Below are 17,801 nucleotides of genomic sequence, written 5' to 3' on the forward strand. Positions count from 1 at the left end.
GAGGTGACCAGAAATGAACACATTCCAAGTGTGGTCTTACCAGAGATACGTAGAGTTGCAACATGACCTCTCTACTGAATTCAATACCTCAATTAATGAAGCCCAGCATCCCATAGTCCTTCTTAACTATTCTATCAACCTGTGCTGCGACCTTGATGGATGTATAAGTTTGCACCCTGAGGTCCCTCTGTTCACCCACATTCTTAAGTAACCAACCATTAACCCTATACTCAGGCTTCTGGTTAGTCCTTCTAAAATGCATCACCTCACTCTTATCCAGATTGAAATCCATCTGCCACTTTTCTGCCCAATTCTGCATCCTGTATATCCTCTTGTAACCTTGGACAACCTTCAACTCCATCCACAACTCCTCGAACCATCGTGTCATCTGCAAACTTACTGACCCATCCTTCTGTATCTTCATGCAGGTCATTTATATATATTTAAAAAATCACAAAGAGCAGAGATTCCAGAACAGATCCTTGCAGCACTCCACTAGTCACCAACATCCAGGCAGAATACTTTCCTTGGACTACTGCCCTCTGCTTTCTTCCTACAGGCCAATTTTTTTATCCACACAGCCAAGGTTCCATTGACCCTGTGCCACATGACTTTCTGACTTGCAGGGGACCTTGGCAAAGGCCTTGTTAAAATCCATGTAGACCACATCTACCACCCTATCCTCATCATTTCTTTTGTTTCCGACTCAAAAAAACTCAATTAGAATTGTGGGGCACTACCTTCCTTGACAAAGCCATGCTGACTATCCTTGAGTAGACTGTACTTTTCCACATGCTCATAGGTCCTATCCTTAGGAATCCTCTCCATTAGTTTGCACAGTTAAGTGGGTGACTGTGAGGAAAGGGAAGGGACAGACAGTGCAGAGTACCTTGTGCCTGTTTCGCTCAATAATAAGTATATTGTTTTAGATATTGATGCGGGGGACAACCTACAGGGATGTTGGGGTGGTCTCTGGTACGGAGGCTGGCCCTTCGGCTCAGAAGTTGGGGAAGAGGAGAGCTCTTGTAATTGGGGACTCATTGGTTAGGAGAGTAGATAGGAGGTTTTCTGGATGAAATCAGGGCTCTCAAATGGCATGTTTCCTCCCAGGTACCAGGGTCAGGGATGTCTCTGATCAAGTACACAGCATTCTGGAAGGGGAGGATGGCAGCCAGATGTCATGGCCCACATGGGGACCAATGACATAGATAGAAGTGGGGATAAGGTCCTGAAGAAAGGAGTTAAAAAGCAGGATCTCAAGTGTGGTAATCTCAGGATTGCTGCATGTGCCATGCACTAGGAATAGGCGGTGGTGGCAGATTAATGTGTGGCTAAAGAGTTGTTGCAAGGGGCAGGGGTTCAGGTTTGTGGATCATTGGGATCACTTCTGGGGAAGCTTTGACCTGTACAAAAAGGTCAGGCTGCACCCAAACTGGAAGAGGACCAGTATCCTGGCAGGCAGGTTTTCTAGATCTGTTGGGGAGGGTTTAAACTAGTTTGGCAGGGAGGTGGGAATCAGAATGAGAGTGCAGAGATTAGGGTAGTAGAAGGACAACTAGATTTGAAGGGAGAGAGGAACCAGATTGTTAAAATTAATGAAGGAGAGGGGGAAGATGGTAATCAGAGGAGTGAATGTGGGGGACATTTTCTCAAGTGTATATATTTGAATGGAAGGAGCATTGTAAGTAAGGTGGATGATCTTCGAGCATGGATTGACACATGGAAATATGATATTTGTAGCCATCAGTGAAACTTGATTATAGGAGGGGCATGATTGGCAGCTCAATGTTCCAGGATTCTGTTGCTTCAGGCCTGATAGAACAAGGGGAATAAAAGGTGGAGGAGTTGCATTGCTTGATAGAGAAAACATCACACCAGTGCTATGGCAGGATAGATTGAAGGGCTCATCCAGTAAGGCTATTTGGGTGGAAGCGAGGAATGGGAAAGGCACGAAAATACTAATGGGGATGTATTATAGATCATCTAATGGGCTGAGGGAATTAGAGGAACAAATTTGTAAGGAGGTAGCATATGTGTGTAGTAAACATAAGGTGGTGATTATAAGAGATTTTAAACTTTCCACACATTGACTGGGACGCCCATACTGCAAAAGGGCTGAATGGATTGGAGTTTGTCAAATGTGTTCAGGAAAGTTTTTTAAATCAATACATAGAAGAAACAACTGGAGAGGGGGCAGTATTGGATTTCTCTCTAGGGAATGAGGTAGGTCAGATGACAGGTTTGTGTCGTGGAACTCTGGGTCTAGAAATCATAACAATTTATTAGTTTTAGGTTAATTATGGAGAAGGATAGGGCTAGGCCTCAGGTAGAGATTCTTGATTGGAATAAGGCTAATTTCAAGGCGATCCAAAAGGATTTAGAAGGTGTGGATTGATATAATTTATTTTCTGGGAAAGATGCAACGGATAAATGGAGGATATTCAAAAGGGAAAATTTTGAGAGTACAAAGTCGGTATGTCCCTATGACGATTAAAGGAAAGGTTAGAAAATATAGGGTGCCTTGGTTCTCCAGGGTTATTAGGAATTTGGTTTGGAGGAAGAGGGATGTGTACAATAGGTATAGACAGGAGGAAATACATGAAGTGCTTGAGGAATATAAAGTGTGCAAAAAATCATGAGAAATAAATTAGAAAGGCTAAAAGGAGATATGAGGCAACTTTGGCAGGCAAGGTAAAAAATAAATTCAAAGGGTTTCTACAGATACATTAAAAGTAAAAGAATAGTGAGGGATAAAATTGGGCCCATTGAGGATCAAAGGGGTTGGCTATGTGAGGGGTCAGAGGAGATGGGGGAAATTTTAAATGTTTTTCCTCCAGTATTCTGGTGAGTCTGGTGAAGTAAGGAAATTTGGTAGTGAAGTCCTGGAAAATATACAGATTAATGAGGATGTAGTCCTGGCTATTTTAAACAGAATAAAGATGGATACATCTCCAGGTCCTGATATTCCCTCGGACCTTGAGGAAGGTTAAGTGTAGTCGGAGGAGTCACGTGATGGAGTAATGGCCAGTAGGAGAATACCAGCCCTCTCCAGAAAAGAAGAAAAAAAGTGAAGGAAAAGCAAAGCCCCAGATAAACAAAACACAACAAATAAAAGATAAAGGTGTGGAGAAAAGAAAGAAAAACCAAAAACAACGGGAAAAAAGAAGGAAAGACACTGGAAGAGAAAGGAGAAGGCTTTGCCTGCACGAAGAGCAGGGCCTGCCATGGACAAAGGAGCCCGCTCCCCGAGGTTAGTGGAGTCCCCGCAGGGTCACGACCTCCTGACCATGGGACTGCAAAAATGGCTCACTGAGCCAAACAGAGGTGTGCAATGCACACAACAAGGAAAAGGAGAACACTGATGGGAGGGGGGACCAGCTGTGGAGTGAACCTACACAGCATGGACAGCTGAGAGATGCCTGACAGCCAGCAGGGCTCCCAGCTGGAAGAAAAGGAAAGCAATGGGAAAGGGAGGGATGAGAAAGAAAAACAGAAGCAGGAGGCCCAACAGATAACCAGGTCAGAAGAAGAGGACCAACATCAAGAAGCCATGAAAACAAAACCCAACAAACTGAGGCAAGCAGCTCAACAAGAAAGTCAGAAGAGACACGGATACAAGAAGACACACACCCAAGAGCAGACACAGAAGAAGAAGAAGAAGAATACCAGGCTCTGCACAGAGGAATAGAAGGAATGAATGGACAGTACATACTTAAAAAATTTTTTCAAGAAGAAATGAAAGCATTAAAAGAATGGTTGACACTAGAATTTAGTGAAATGAAAAGAAAAATGAAAAGTACAGAAGAAAAAGTGAGTAGAATAGAGCTGGTCATAACAGATGTAGGGAAAGGATTAGAAAATGTGGAAGAACGTGTAATGGCGGTAGAAATGGAAGTGAACAACTTAAAAAGAAAATTGGAAGAAAGTGACAAAAAAGTTAAAGAAACATAAGAGTTGTTAGCTCAGAAGATTGAAAACTATAATATGCAAAACAATATAAAGATAGTGGGCCGAAAGGAAGATGAAGAAGGCAAAGATATGAAAGAATTTATAAAAGAATGGATCCCAAACGTCCTGGGAATGCCAGAAATGCAGAAGGAATGGAAATAGAAAGGGTACACAGAACATTAGCCCCGAAACCACAGTCACAACAAAAACCAAGATCTGTTTTAGTAAAATTTCTGAGATACACAACAAGAGAAAATATATTGGAGAAGGCAATTAATAAAATTAGAGAAGAAAAAAAACCACTGGAGTACAAAGGTCAAATTTTTTTTTCTACCCAGACATAAGTTTTGAGCTCCTAAAGAAGAGGAAGGAGTTTAACACAGCAAAATCGATCCTATGGAAAAAAGGTTATAGATTTATGTTAAGATATCCAGCGGTGCTTAAAATAGTTATCCCAGGGGAGCAAAACAGACTGTTCTCGGATCCAGAGAAAGCACGAGAATTTGCAGAATGCCTGCAGGACAGAAAGAGAGATGAAGAGATGTTACAAGAACGAAGAATAACGACAAACTACATATAAAGATGTAAAAATAATGTATTACTACGAACTAAAGGAGGGAAGAAAAGGGAAAAGGGGGGGAAGAGGAGGGGGTTTAAAAAAAAGAAAAAGAGAAGAAAAGAGGGGGAGCTTTGTTTTAATGTGAAGATAAAAGTCTTTTCTGGAGGGGGTTGGGTGGGAGAGAATAACAGTCACTGCAAAATCAGTTGACACTTACAAACGGGTTCGCAGTCTGAATGGAGAGGGGAGTTGTGGTTGCCCAGCAAGGGACAAGGGGCGACTCAGATGGGGGGGGGGGGGGGGAGACACTTGGGGTTAAGGGAATTTTAGATGTGGGAGTGGTTGAAGTATTTTATGTTTTAAAAGTGTTGTCATACATTGAGTTCAAAAAAGGAAAACTGAGAAATGAAAATGGGGAAAAGTGGAAAGGTGGTGGTGAGGAAGCGGAAATGAGATGTAAATAGAGTATGAGATGGCCATGTTGAACTAAATGACTATAAATATTAAGGGAATACATAACCAAATCAAAAGGAAGAGGCTATTAAATTTGCTGAAAAAATAGATATAGCATTCGTGCAGGAAACACATCTCACTGAAGTGGAACACAATAAATTAAGGAGAGACTAGGTAGGGCACATAACGGCAGCATCATATAATTCAAAAGCCAGAGGTGTAGCTATATTAATCAATAAAAATGTACCAATCAAAATAGAGGAGGAAATAATAGATCCAGCAAGGAGATATGTAATGATAAAGTGTCAGATATATTCAGAACTCTGAAATTTGGTCAATATATATGCACCTAATGAAGAGGATCAAAAGTTGATGCAAGATTTTTGTTTGAAGATTGTAGATACGCAGGGGAATATATTGATTGGAGGGTCTTTAACCTTAATTTGGATTCAAAGATGGATAAAACTGGACAAAAGACTAGCAAAAAGAACAAAGTAGCCAAATTTATGGTTAAATCAATGCAGGAAATGTAACTTTTGGATATATGGAGGAGACAACACCCAAAGGAGAAGGAATACTCATATTATTTGAGTAGACATAAAACATACTCATGGATTGACCTGTTCCTGTTGTCAGCCCATATCCAAGGGAGAATTAGGAGAACGGAATATAAAGCTCGATTGTTATCTGATCACTCACCCCTGATATTAGCAATAGAACTGGAGGACATCCCACCAAGAAGATATAGATGGAGATTAAACTCCATGCTACTTAAAAGACAGGAATTTAGAGAATTTATTGAGCGCCAAATTAAAATGTACTTTGAAATAAATACGGAATCAGTGAAAGAGAAATTTATATTATGGGATGCAATGAAAGCCTTCATCAGAGGGCAGATAATAAGTTATGTAACTAAGATGAAAAAGGACTACAGTCGGGGAATAGAACAGCTGGAAAGGGAAATAGTAAGTACAGAAAAAGAACTAGCAACAAGGGAAGATACAACAAAAAGAAGAGAATTGGCAGACAAAAGAATAAAACACGAAACACTACAAACGTATAAGGTGGAGAAGAACATAATGAAAATAAAGCAGAAGTATTATGAGCTAGGAGAAAAAAAAGCGCACAAAACACTAGCCTGTCAGCTTAAAACAGAACAAGCTAAAAGTACTGTATTGGCATCAAGGAAAAAGAACAAAATAATTACATATAACCCAACAGAGATCAATGAAAACTTCAAGGAATTCTACGAGCAATTATACCAAACTGAAAACGAAGGGAAAGAAGACAAAATAGACGAGTTTTTAGCTAAAATTGAAGTACCGAATTGCAAGAAGAGGAGCAAAACAAATGGATAAAACCATTTGAAATAGAGGAAATACAGGATATATTAAAAAAGCTACCAAACAATAAAATGCCTGGAGAGGATGGACCCCCAATAGAATTCTATAAAACATTTAAAGAATTATTAATTTCTCCTCTCCTGAAAGTAATCAACCAGATATAAGAAACACAAAACTTGCCAGATTCATGTAAAAGAGCAATAATTACGGAAATACCAAGGATGGGGAAAGATCCACTAACACCAGCATCGTATAGACCAATATCTACCTAACTCAGATTATAAGATAATAGCAAAATATTAGCAAACAGATTGGCCGACTGTGTACCAAAAATAGTAAAACTAGATCAAACTGGATTTATTAAGAAAAGACGAACAACGGAAAATGTCTATAAATTCATTAACTTAATCCATGCAGTACAAGGAAATAAGATATCAACAGTGCCTGTTGCTTTAGATGCAGAGAAAGCCCTTGACAGGGTAGAATGGAATTATTTATTCAAAGTATTACAGAGGTTCAACCTACCAAAGAAATATATTAATTGGATTAAAGCATTATATAAGAGACCAATGGCGATGGTGACAGTAAATGGATATATATCAAACCAATTTAAATTAAACAGGTCAACTCGACAGGGATGTCCACTATCTCCCTCACTGTTCGCTTTAGCAATAGAACCATTGGCAGGACTGATAAGAACAGAAAATAAAATAAAAGAGAAGGAATATAAAATCAGTTTATTTGCAGATGAAATCAAAGTATACTTAACAGAACCAGAATTATCAATAAAAGAATTACGTAAGAAATTGAAGGAATATGGAGAAATATCAGGGTACAAGATCAAAGCTAATAAAAGTGAAGTGATGCCAATGAATAATGTGGATTACACAGAGTTTAGAAAAGAATCACCATTTAAATGGCAAACACAAGATATCCAATACCAAGGTATTAGATTAGATAATAATTTAGGCCATCTATACAAATTAAATTATCAGCCATTAATGAAGAAATTACAAGATGACTTAGAACATTGGAAAGATTTACCATTAACACTGATAGGAAGGGTAAATTGTATTAAAATGAATATCTTCCCAAAGATACAATACCTATTTCAATCATTACCAATTCCCTTAACAGAGAAATTCTTCAATGAACTAAAGAGAATAATAAGGAAATTCTTATGGAAAGGGGGGAAACCGAGGATAGTGCTAGATAAATTAACAGAATGGTTAAAAACAAGGTGGTTTGCAGCTACCAAACTTAAAAAAAAATTATAGAGCAGCACAATTAAGATATCTATCAGATTTTTATCTTCCCTCCAAAAGGTGTGATATCTAAATTATATAATATAATTACAAAAATAAATTCTGGGACTTTTGAAAAGTTTAAAAATGATTGGGAAAGAGAACTCAACCTTCATATTTCTAATGAAAATTGGAATAAAATTCTGCGAATGGTAAACTCTTCTCTATGTGCAAAACATTCACTAATACAGTTTAAAGTTGTTCATAGAGCTCATATGTCTAAAGATAAACTCCATCGCTTTTATTCTCATATCGATCCTATATGTGATAAATGTCAATTGGAAATAGCTTCCCTTACACATATGTTTTGGTCCTGTCCCTCTTTACAGAATTATTGGAAGGAAATTTTTTCCATTATATCTACTGTTTTGAATATTGATTTACAACCACATCCCATTACTGCAATTTTTGGATTACCTATGATAGATTTGACTTATTTATCTCTTCCTGCGGATCGTATGATTGCTTTTCTTACACTAATGGCTAGAAGATCTATACTATTGAATTGGAAAGAGGTTAATCCTCCCACTGTTTTCCAATGGTTTACCCAAACTATACTATGTTTAAATTTAGAGAAAATTAGAAACTCTGTCTATGAATCCCCTTCTAAGTTTGAGTTAACCTGGCGACCATTTATTCAATATTTTCATTTGTGGTGAGTTGATCTGGCTCTGTTTTCTTTCTATGATTATGTATGATAATTGGGCTGTAAGATGAGATCGGAGTGATCAGCGTGGTTTAGCTATATCTGTAGGCTTTTTTTTTGTTTTTTTTAAAGTTTTTTTTAATTCAGATTTGTTTTTTCTTCTTTTTTGGGTTTTTTTTTCTCTTTTTTCATATATTGTTATTAATTATATCTTTTTTTTAGAGATAGTTCACACCCTAAACTGATCAAAAAAAATTTTTAATGATATATTTTTATTCTGTAATATTATTGTTTAATATCTCTGTATTAATTCATTACTTACTATGTATTTTTTATATCTCTTTGAACTGTATGTGTTTATAAATTATAATAATAATAAAAAGATTGAAAAAGAAAAGAAAGATTTTTATCAAACAAGGGAAAAATCAGATTGGATCAAGATAGAGCTAGATAAAATAGGGAGAAGGTACCAGAACATATACTTTATAAGTGGGATGAAAACCTGGTGCAATATAGAAGTTCATCAGTACTGCACCATCTACTCAACATTTGGAAGAAGATTCATGTAGAAAGGAAAAAACAAATTTCCAACTACCAAAATTATTATTGACCTAAAATCAACTAATCCCTTTCACAATAGATAAACTTTTCTTTAGAGAATGGGAGAGAAAAGGAATTAAAAGAATAGAAAATTGTTTTTTGAGAAATAATTTATTATCATTTGAACAAATGAAGTACAAATATGGAATAACTCATGGTCCAATGTTTGCATACCACCAACTGAAAACCTACTAAAAGGACAAATTTGGAAGCAGACTGAGATTACCAGAAGGAAGCAGCTTTGAATATGTGATTACAGACACAATGATAATTAAAAGATTTATAACAAACATGTACATCAAGCTGCAAGAGAAAGAAAATGATGAAATAAGCTATAAACCCAAACAAAAGTGGGAAAAAAATCTAAACATAAAGATAAAAAATGAAATATGGAAAAAGTTATGCTCCGGAACTCTGAGAAATATAATAAATACGAGGTTATGCATGATACAGTATAATTGGTTACACAGGTTATATATCATGCCCCAAAAGTTAAATAAATGGGATCCAACATTATCAGATATATGTTTTCGGTGTAAGAAGGAAATGGGAACAACAGTACATGCAATTTGGGCATGTGAGAAAGTGAAAAAATTTTGGGAAGATATAAATAAGATATTAAATAACATTCCAAAAAATCAAGAGATCTTTCTTCTAAGTAATATAAGAAGTAAAGAACACGGCCTCAAACTGGATGAAGCACAAAAAAGATTTATTATGATAGCCTTAGCTGTAGCAAAAAAATGTATAATGTCAACTTGGAAATCAGAAGAGATCCTGAGAGTACAGCAATGGTACATAGAAATGAATAAATGTATTCCATTGGAAAAAATAACATAATTTAAAAAATAAAGTCACATTATTTGAACAAATTTGGGAACTGGACATGAGCACAACAGAGAGAGCTTGCCTTGGACCTCCACCCCCTAAAATGATAGAATGAGAAGAAGATTAAATGAACTGACCCACTGTGTAAAAGTAGATGACACAATTTTCTTGTTTATTTTCATTGTGTGATGACATTTTTTAATGGGTTTATTGTATTGTATATGTTGAATGTTTGAGGAGGGGTTGGAAGGAGGGAGGGGGGAAATAGGGGAGAAAATGACACTGTGTATATTCAAGAGAGAAATGTTTGTGTGTATTTTGATTAATATGGTTCATAGTGTGAAAATTTTTTTTAAAAATTAAAAAAAAGGAAGGTAAGTGTAAAAATAGCAGGAACTCTTAACAGAAATATTTAAAATGGATTAGCCATAAAGGAGGTGCTGGAAGATTGGAGGGTAGCTCATGTTGTTCCACTGTTTTAAAAAGGCTCTAAAAGTAAACCTGGTAATTATGGGCTTGTGAGTGTGAAGTCAGTGATGGGTAAATTAATGGAGAGCGTTCTTAGAGATGGTATTTGCAATTATTTGGATAAACCAGGATTGATTAGGAGTAGTCAACATGGTTTTGTGCATGGTAGATCATGTTTAACAAATCTTAGAGTGTTTTAAGGCACTTACTAAGAAGGTTGACGAAGGGAAGGCTGTGGATATTGTCTATATGGACTTTAGTAAGGCCTTTGACAAGGTTCCGCACAAGAGGTTAGTAGGAAGGTTCAGTCATTAGGCATTAATGTTCAAGTAGTGAAATAGATTCAACAATGATTGGATGGGAGATGCCAGAGAGTAGTGGTGGAAAATTGTTTGTCAACTTGGAGGCTAGTGACTAGTGGAGTGCCTCAGGGATCGGTACTTGGTCCATTGTTGTTTATCATATCTATTAATGAGCTGGAAGATAGGGTGGTAAATTGGATTAATAAGTATGCAGAAGATTGGTGGTGTTGTGGACAGTGAGGAAGGTTTTCAAAGCTTGCAATGGGATTATAGGCTAGTGAACGGTCCAGAGAAGACTGCATGTTACTGTAATTTTGGCAAGAATAGAAATAGGCTCTGCCATGTGAATATTTGACTTGACGATGAAGACTGGTGTCTTGGGGAAATAAAGAGAATTAATAATTGTACAATCATGACTTGTTTTTTGGAGAGGAGTCAAATTTCATTTTGAATCTTTATTCTTCTTGCCCATTCTCTTTTGATGCTCATTTTTGACATGTTAAAGGAAGTTTGGGGGAAAAAACTATATGGAAAGATTTTGTAATTGAAGTATTCAAACCCAAAATAGATTTATTAAAGGGCATTGGGAGTAAATTATTTAAAAGCTAATGGATTCAGCTTTCAAGCAAATGATTCATTCACTTTCTTGAGTAATAATTAATACCTCATACCACTGACCTTTAACAGGGATGATCAAGTACAAGTTCTAATTTTTAGTTGTGAATAAAAGGAGACAAATCCAACAGGCACTTTCAAGCAGGGAAACACACGTCTATAAAGGCGGAGGTTCTTTGCCCTTATGGCTACCAAGACGTACCTTTCTGAATGCGCTGTAGCTGGCTCCGAGGCGCTGATTCCAACCCTTCTCGGGGAAGCCGCCTGTCCTGAATGTACAGCCACTGTGAGTGACTGGTTAGGGCTGGGCAGATGATGCCATCACCCCGCCGCCCATCCACCCCTCTCCCTCCATGACCCCCTCAAGGCAGGGGCAATGGGCAGGAGCTGTTGGGGCAACGGGGGCTGTTGGGGCAGCGGGAGTCGGAGCTGTCAGCAGGGGTCGTCAGGGCAGCGGGAGCCGTCGTAGCCGGTGGGAGCTGTCATGGGGCAGCTGGTGCGGGCTGAGACAGCCACACCAGGCCACTTCCACTTTTGGGGCCACTCTCTGCGGCTCAAAAAGCGGCAAAGCAATGGCCATCTTCCCCACTCATAATCCCCCATGCAACTGGAATTGTTCTGGGAACCTCAGAATGGTTTTAGCTGTGTGGGGGATTATGGGTGAGGAAGATGGCCATTGCTCTGCCGCGTTTTTATGACGGGTGGCGCCGCGGCACCAGTCGCCCCACCTCCATCGGATCTGGAGGGCACTACGAGGCACCTTTGGATATGAATGGGATACTGAAGCACACATCATTTCAAAGAGAATTGAGGGAGCAGCATCAACCATTGCATGCCTTTTTTGACCTCATATTCTATCAGTTGAGAGAATCTGGAGCATCCATCTCAAATCTGTCTCTCCTCACAAGCTTGTCTCCATCTTGGATCTTTGTGATGGTATGCAAAGTTTGATCTTGAACTACAATTTCAAAGTAGACTGGTATTAAGAAAGGCTGTGCCATCAGCCAAAGCCTTTGCTCAATGTTTCTCACTAAAACACTGCACCTCATTTCCAAGATTTTATTTGATTGGAGATAATGCACAGGACTTATGGGAATGTCCCCTCCATTCCAGTTCCAGCATCACTTCAACTTTGTTCATCATGAATCACAGATGATGTTTGTGTGTACTATCTCGATGTTATTGCTGAGTCACCCACTGAAACATGTGAGACTGTTTTGCAGATCTCAAGTACACAAAGGTCCAACATAGTCAGTGAAAGTCCATGGTAAAACCCTGCAAAACTTTGGAACCTCTGGTACCTTAAACAAAGGCAAACGTTGATGGTGAAATGTGCCATTGGCCTTTGTGGAATAGTAGAGTGATTGACCTTTCGAGGAGTCTCAACCTAAAACCTGCTTCAAAGCTCATGACTGGGCAGCAGTAATATGTTGGCTTGGGCATGCTATAGCTAGTGTCCAGAGAGGTACCCCCAATGTTTTCTCTGTAGAACCATCCAAATTTATTGGCAGGATAAGTATCCATTCCCAGGCCAACATCAAGGTGCTAATTACATTCAATCAGTTTTAATGGCCAGGTCACACCATGAGTGACATTCAAGTGGGCAATGGAAGATGTGACACCATGGTTTAGGAAGAAGCCATGATGTCCCTACTACCACAGGCTATATAACAACCTGAATCTGCCTGGGATGATCTGATCTTGGAAGCTAAGCAGGCACAGAACTGGTCAGAACTTGGAGGGGAGATCACCTAGGAACAGCAGGTGCTGTAGGATTCTGTGAGGGGCGCTGGACAAAGTGGCGACTCTCTTGTCAGCCTTACTGTAGGCAAAAGTTAAAGAATTTCATGGATGTTATATTCTAAATGTAGCATTACATGACAATAATGAAACCTTTACATTTAAATACAGAGCCCTTGACTATAATTTGGAATGACAATGATAACCTAGAGTCCTTTCATGGGAAGCACACAGAAATATAAACAGTGGAAGGAGTGCATTAACACCTGAACTGCCTGCTCACAATCTGCAGGATTCACATTGGCCTCATCATCCACCTCAGATCTGTAGTCGAAGCATGCCATCTGGATATTGGAGAGCCTTTAAAATGAAGATGTATCAGGATTGATTTTGAAATCGCAAGCTTTCCTCAGGTGCAAATGGTTTAGGGCATTAACTCATAGTTAGATGGTACTTCCTTCTAAATCAGTCAAAATGATCCACTAACTTAGGAGCCTTTTGCCACATTTTTACTTAACATGTAAACAGCCTATTTGAAATAAACACATCCAATTCCTTTGCTGTTTTTCTTGCTGTAAATGCAATTATTTGCATCTAGTTTGATCTCCCTCCAGAATAAAATATTTTAAGAACTTGGACCAGGAATAGGCCATTACCACCCCACCCCCACCCTGAGCTTGGCCCCATTCAAGATCAATCCTGATTTGATCCTTGTTCTTTCTTGTCCACCTGACAAGCCTGAATTCACTTTTCGTCCAAATATCTTTTAATTGGTCTTGAATATAACATACAGAAAAGATTAAGGCTACCGAGGCACAGATCTAGGTTGGTATAGATGTAGACACTCTCAATACCGAGGAGTGACAGAGAAGGAAGCGAGGACAAAAGGAATTATACCTTTTACCAAGCCATTTCATGCTGGAGCCAGCCACCATGGTGTACAATTAGGTTCTATTTTACCCAAAAACTTTAGGGAACTTTTATAAAATACCAACAAAATAATTTAGATAGTTTATTGGAAAATGACCAAAAGAATTTTTAAAGCAATTTGATTTAAATATCTTTTTTTTGTTGTTGCAGGGAATAGAGGACGACCAAGTGGATCTAAGAAGAGATATTGGTTATAATCTATCATTAATTTATCAGAATAGTGGAAATATTGATATGGCTCGAAAACTGATGTATACACATTGTGTTGTGTAAACTTGGTGACTATTGGAAAAACCAGTAGAAATTGAGAGGATATTTAGGGTGTAAAAGTTGACCTCTATCATTATTGTATATAATGTTATTGATTTCAGCTCGTTTTATTTCTATTATCATTTGTACCATTAAAAGATTTCTAAAAGTGCTCTGATGGGTTACTTTTTTTGTTCTGCTGTCGACAATAAAAATATATCACCCTAAATTACTAAGTTTCACTAGAGAACTGTAATTATCAGACTGCAAAACAAAGTACTGGGCAATGTTTTTGTTGTTGATATTTCTGATATTTTCCAACCAAATAATTTGTGCTGTACTTTTCTTCCGTGTTAAAATGATCAAATTTAACGTAAATCACATTGAGAGAAATCTGAATTGTAATAATGTGTGTTAAAAGGAGGATAGGAATAGTTTTATTTATCTCCAACTTTTATGATGTCCCTTCTTGGGTTGAGAATAACTTGAAGATTCCAGTGGATACAATTACATCCTTTATTTCTCAGTGTCTGGCTGTTTGTGTTCACATCAATATTGGTGTTTTTTTTTGTTAAAAACACAAGGCATCATTAAATCGGCAATTGAATATTTGAGTCATAGAAAAATATAGTATGAAAACAGACAAGTTTTTCCACACACGAGGTGGTGGTTGCATTGGAGAGAGATGCCAGAGGAAATGGCAGAGATGGGGACATTTACAGTATTTAAAAGGCATTGGGACAGATACCTGGATAGGAAAGGCATAGAGGGATATAGGCTAGTTTTTGAACACATTGGATTAACATATTTAGGTATTGCGGTTGGCATGGATGAGTTGAGATGTCAGGTCTGTTTCTCTGCTCTGCTGTTCTATGACTTGTTTAATTAAAAAATCCAACCGAGTTGCAGTTCATTGTGCTAAATGTATAAATTAATGAATTGTGTCAGCATGTATTTCAAAAGACTTCTGACTTTCACAGAATCATATACAAATCACGACCATTGTGCCTAGTTGAGGAATATTTTGGGTAAGTAAGGCGGAAGGTTTGGAACTGGAAAGAGTAACCGAAGGGTGTGAAGAGAACATAGCTAACAATTTCAGGCAGTGGGATCAGGCTAGAAAGAATCAACCCATCATTTCACAAAGATATGGTAATAAGTGCCTTTCTCTCCATGCTGAAATTATATTCTGCCTTTGAATCATTCAGGTTTTCCCACGTAAATATTGATCTTTGTCCCCAGTATACTTGAACATTACTTTTCTTTGTGGTTCCTTTATCAAATAAACATCTCTCAAACCAAATTTGAAATTCAGTAGATCATTGTATGGAATACAACTTGCTGAAATGAATATCTTACTCTACAAAGCCAGATATAGCCTTTGCAGAACATTTTAAATCACTTGAAGTCCTTGAACAAAGATTTTTCCAAACAATATCTATAATTTCCATTTCGGTAGAAGTTTTCTTGAAAACTTTTAATAACTTAATGCAAGTTCTCTGCATTATACAAAATGTCCTAGTGAAATGGTGATCAAAATAGTACAGTTGATTGCTTTTCACCCAGGTAACACTAACTTGAAACTGCAATTCAGGGAAATTGACAATTTGCATTAATACAGACATTATTATAAAATAAACTTTTGAGGTGCCATGTGGAGAAAAGTAGGACCACACACACTGCGTAGGGTTTCATTGGGGAAAATCCTAAATGTCTGAACATACTGATTTGCAATTTAAAATAAGAAATAGTTAAATTGTTCAGAGTCCAACAAATTTGCTGACACAGAGGAAGGATATTCTGTCCACTTCGTACAGGTGTAAAAGAACTAATCCTGCCTTTCAGCATTAGTTTCAGATCTTCATTAAGTACATCCAGGGTCTTTTTAAAAGTGGAGTGGTGGGGAAGGCTTATGTATTTTAAGACCCCGAGAGGCATTGAGTTCAAGACCCTGTAAAACATTTTCTCATTATCTCCCTTCTACCATTTACTTTAAACCGTTGGCTCTTCATGTTTGACCCGTCTACTAAGAGATGTTGGTATTTACTTCTAATTTACTCAGTTATCTCCTCATAAATGTTTCAATTTCAGTGAAATCACTCCTCAGCCTTTATTCGAAAGGAAACAACTGCAGTTTATCTAATCATTCTTTCTAACTCCTTTGCCCAAAATACTTGGGACTCCAAACATTTGTCGGTGTATCTCTGTTTAGCCATCAACAATTGCATTTGATGTAAGCAGATTTTTTTCTTTGAGTACTAAGATTTGCATGGTGATATAGACTAAGCTCATCGATACAATATTCTTGCTAGAAGCTAAGCCTGAAGTGAAGTCAGACTGAATCTTATACCAAGATTTTATACATAAGGTAAAATTTTGAAATTGTTAAACCATTCTTGGGCAGAGGACACAAATAAAGGCTTACTTCCTCTCTTTTTTTTTTACAATGTCATTTGATTTATATTTTTTGCTCCTGTAATCCAGAAGCCTACTTGCCAAGTGAGCATCATACCCACCTATTTATGTTCTGATGGGAATATGCTGGTCATGGGTATTAAATGGATATCAACAGAATACAGAATAGTCCAACATATGAACAGGCCTTACAGTCCACAATGACAATACCAACCATGATGCAAATTTTAAAAAATCCATCTACCTGCACATGGTCAATGTCTCAAGTCGTTTTAATATCTACTGTGATTTTTTTTTTACATTATTGGAGGCATAATGTTATTTTAAAAAGGGCTTGTAAATGTGATGGTACAAGTTAAGTCAAAGTCACACATTGAGCAAGTACTGATGCTGATCAAAACAGTAGATTCATTGAAAAGGGGCCACTGCTGAATTGAAAGCAAGAAAAGAAAAATCACATTCCTTCAGATTGAAGAAATATTTGTAACCAGAGGTTTAATCTATGGACAGATTTTTTTGTTTTCTTTTTGATTGTGGTCGGCATTTTACAACGCATTCTATTTCACCATTAGAGATTTATGTGTTGGAATTGAAAAGTTTACAAAAAAAATTGTTGATGGAAAGTATATTCCAGGTAACAATAAAGAAAAATGGACTCAGATTGACAAAGCAAAGCTGAATTCTAATGGTGAGGATTTTTTCTGAATGGGGCCTGCAATGGGGACTCAAATTGTCCTGCCCTTAACTGTTCTCGAATGTCACGTGTCCTGCACCCAATGAACATGGCCCCAGGGCATCATGTAACTATTGGGTCACATGGGTTGGCCAGAACAAGCCCTGCTCTCAATCACCACCCCTGCTGTATTATCTGTGAATTATATTGATTTTGTTGTCATATATATTGTGCAATGTACATGTGCAACTAAATCCTTACTGCAGTTAAACAGGTATCTCATAAAAAACTCCATTTAAAAGGAGATAATAAATATTCAGTTACCGCAACGAAAGAAAGCGGCAATACAATAGTGCAGCGAAGACTTTTAGTGGTGTCGGAGTATTTTGTGATTAGTCTAGTAAGGAGAGGTTCGAGAGCCTGATAGTCTTTGGAAAGAAGATATTCTTGAATCTGAAGGTTCTGAACTTTTTTCCTGAAGGAAGCAGCAAGATGATGTTGTAACCAGGATGATGAGGATCCTTTATGTCATTGTAGTGGACCCTTTATGATGTTAGCTGTCTTCTTGAAACATCACCTCAAGTTGTTTTCAATGGATGGAAGGCCGAATCTGTAAAAGCTTTTAGATTTCCCCTAATGTTCAGATCAATTAACATGCAAAAACTATTGAAAAAGAATTAAAATATTTTCACTTTAATTATATTTTAAAACTAGTATGTATTTAAAAT

The 17,801-nt window shown here is 37.6% G+C and overlaps 1 protein-coding gene across 2 annotated transcripts in view; it reads left to right on the forward strand.

The window, feature by feature from the left end:
* gtf3c3 (general transcription factor IIIC, polypeptide 3) overlaps positions 1-15,288 on the forward strand; it is a 100,817-nt gene extending 85,529 nt beyond the window's left edge. For both annotated transcript variants that reach the window (XM_069934586.1, XM_069934584.1), the window contains exon 18: positions 13,887-15,288. In XM_069934586.1, coding sequence (XP_069790687.1) covers positions 13,887-14,009 — 123 coding nt within the window. In that variant the 3' untranslated portion in view covers positions 14,010-15,288. The remainder of the gene's footprint in view (positions 1-13,886) is intronic.
* The last annotated feature ends 2,513 nt before the right edge of the window (positions 15,289-17,801 follow it).

Source organism: Narcine bancroftii, chromosome 4 (assembly GCF_036971445.1).
Source record: "Narcine bancroftii isolate sNarBan1 chromosome 4, sNarBan1.hap1, whole genome shotgun sequence".
NCBI lineage: Eukaryota > Metazoa > Chordata > Chondrichthyes > Torpediniformes > Narcinidae > Narcine > Narcine bancroftii.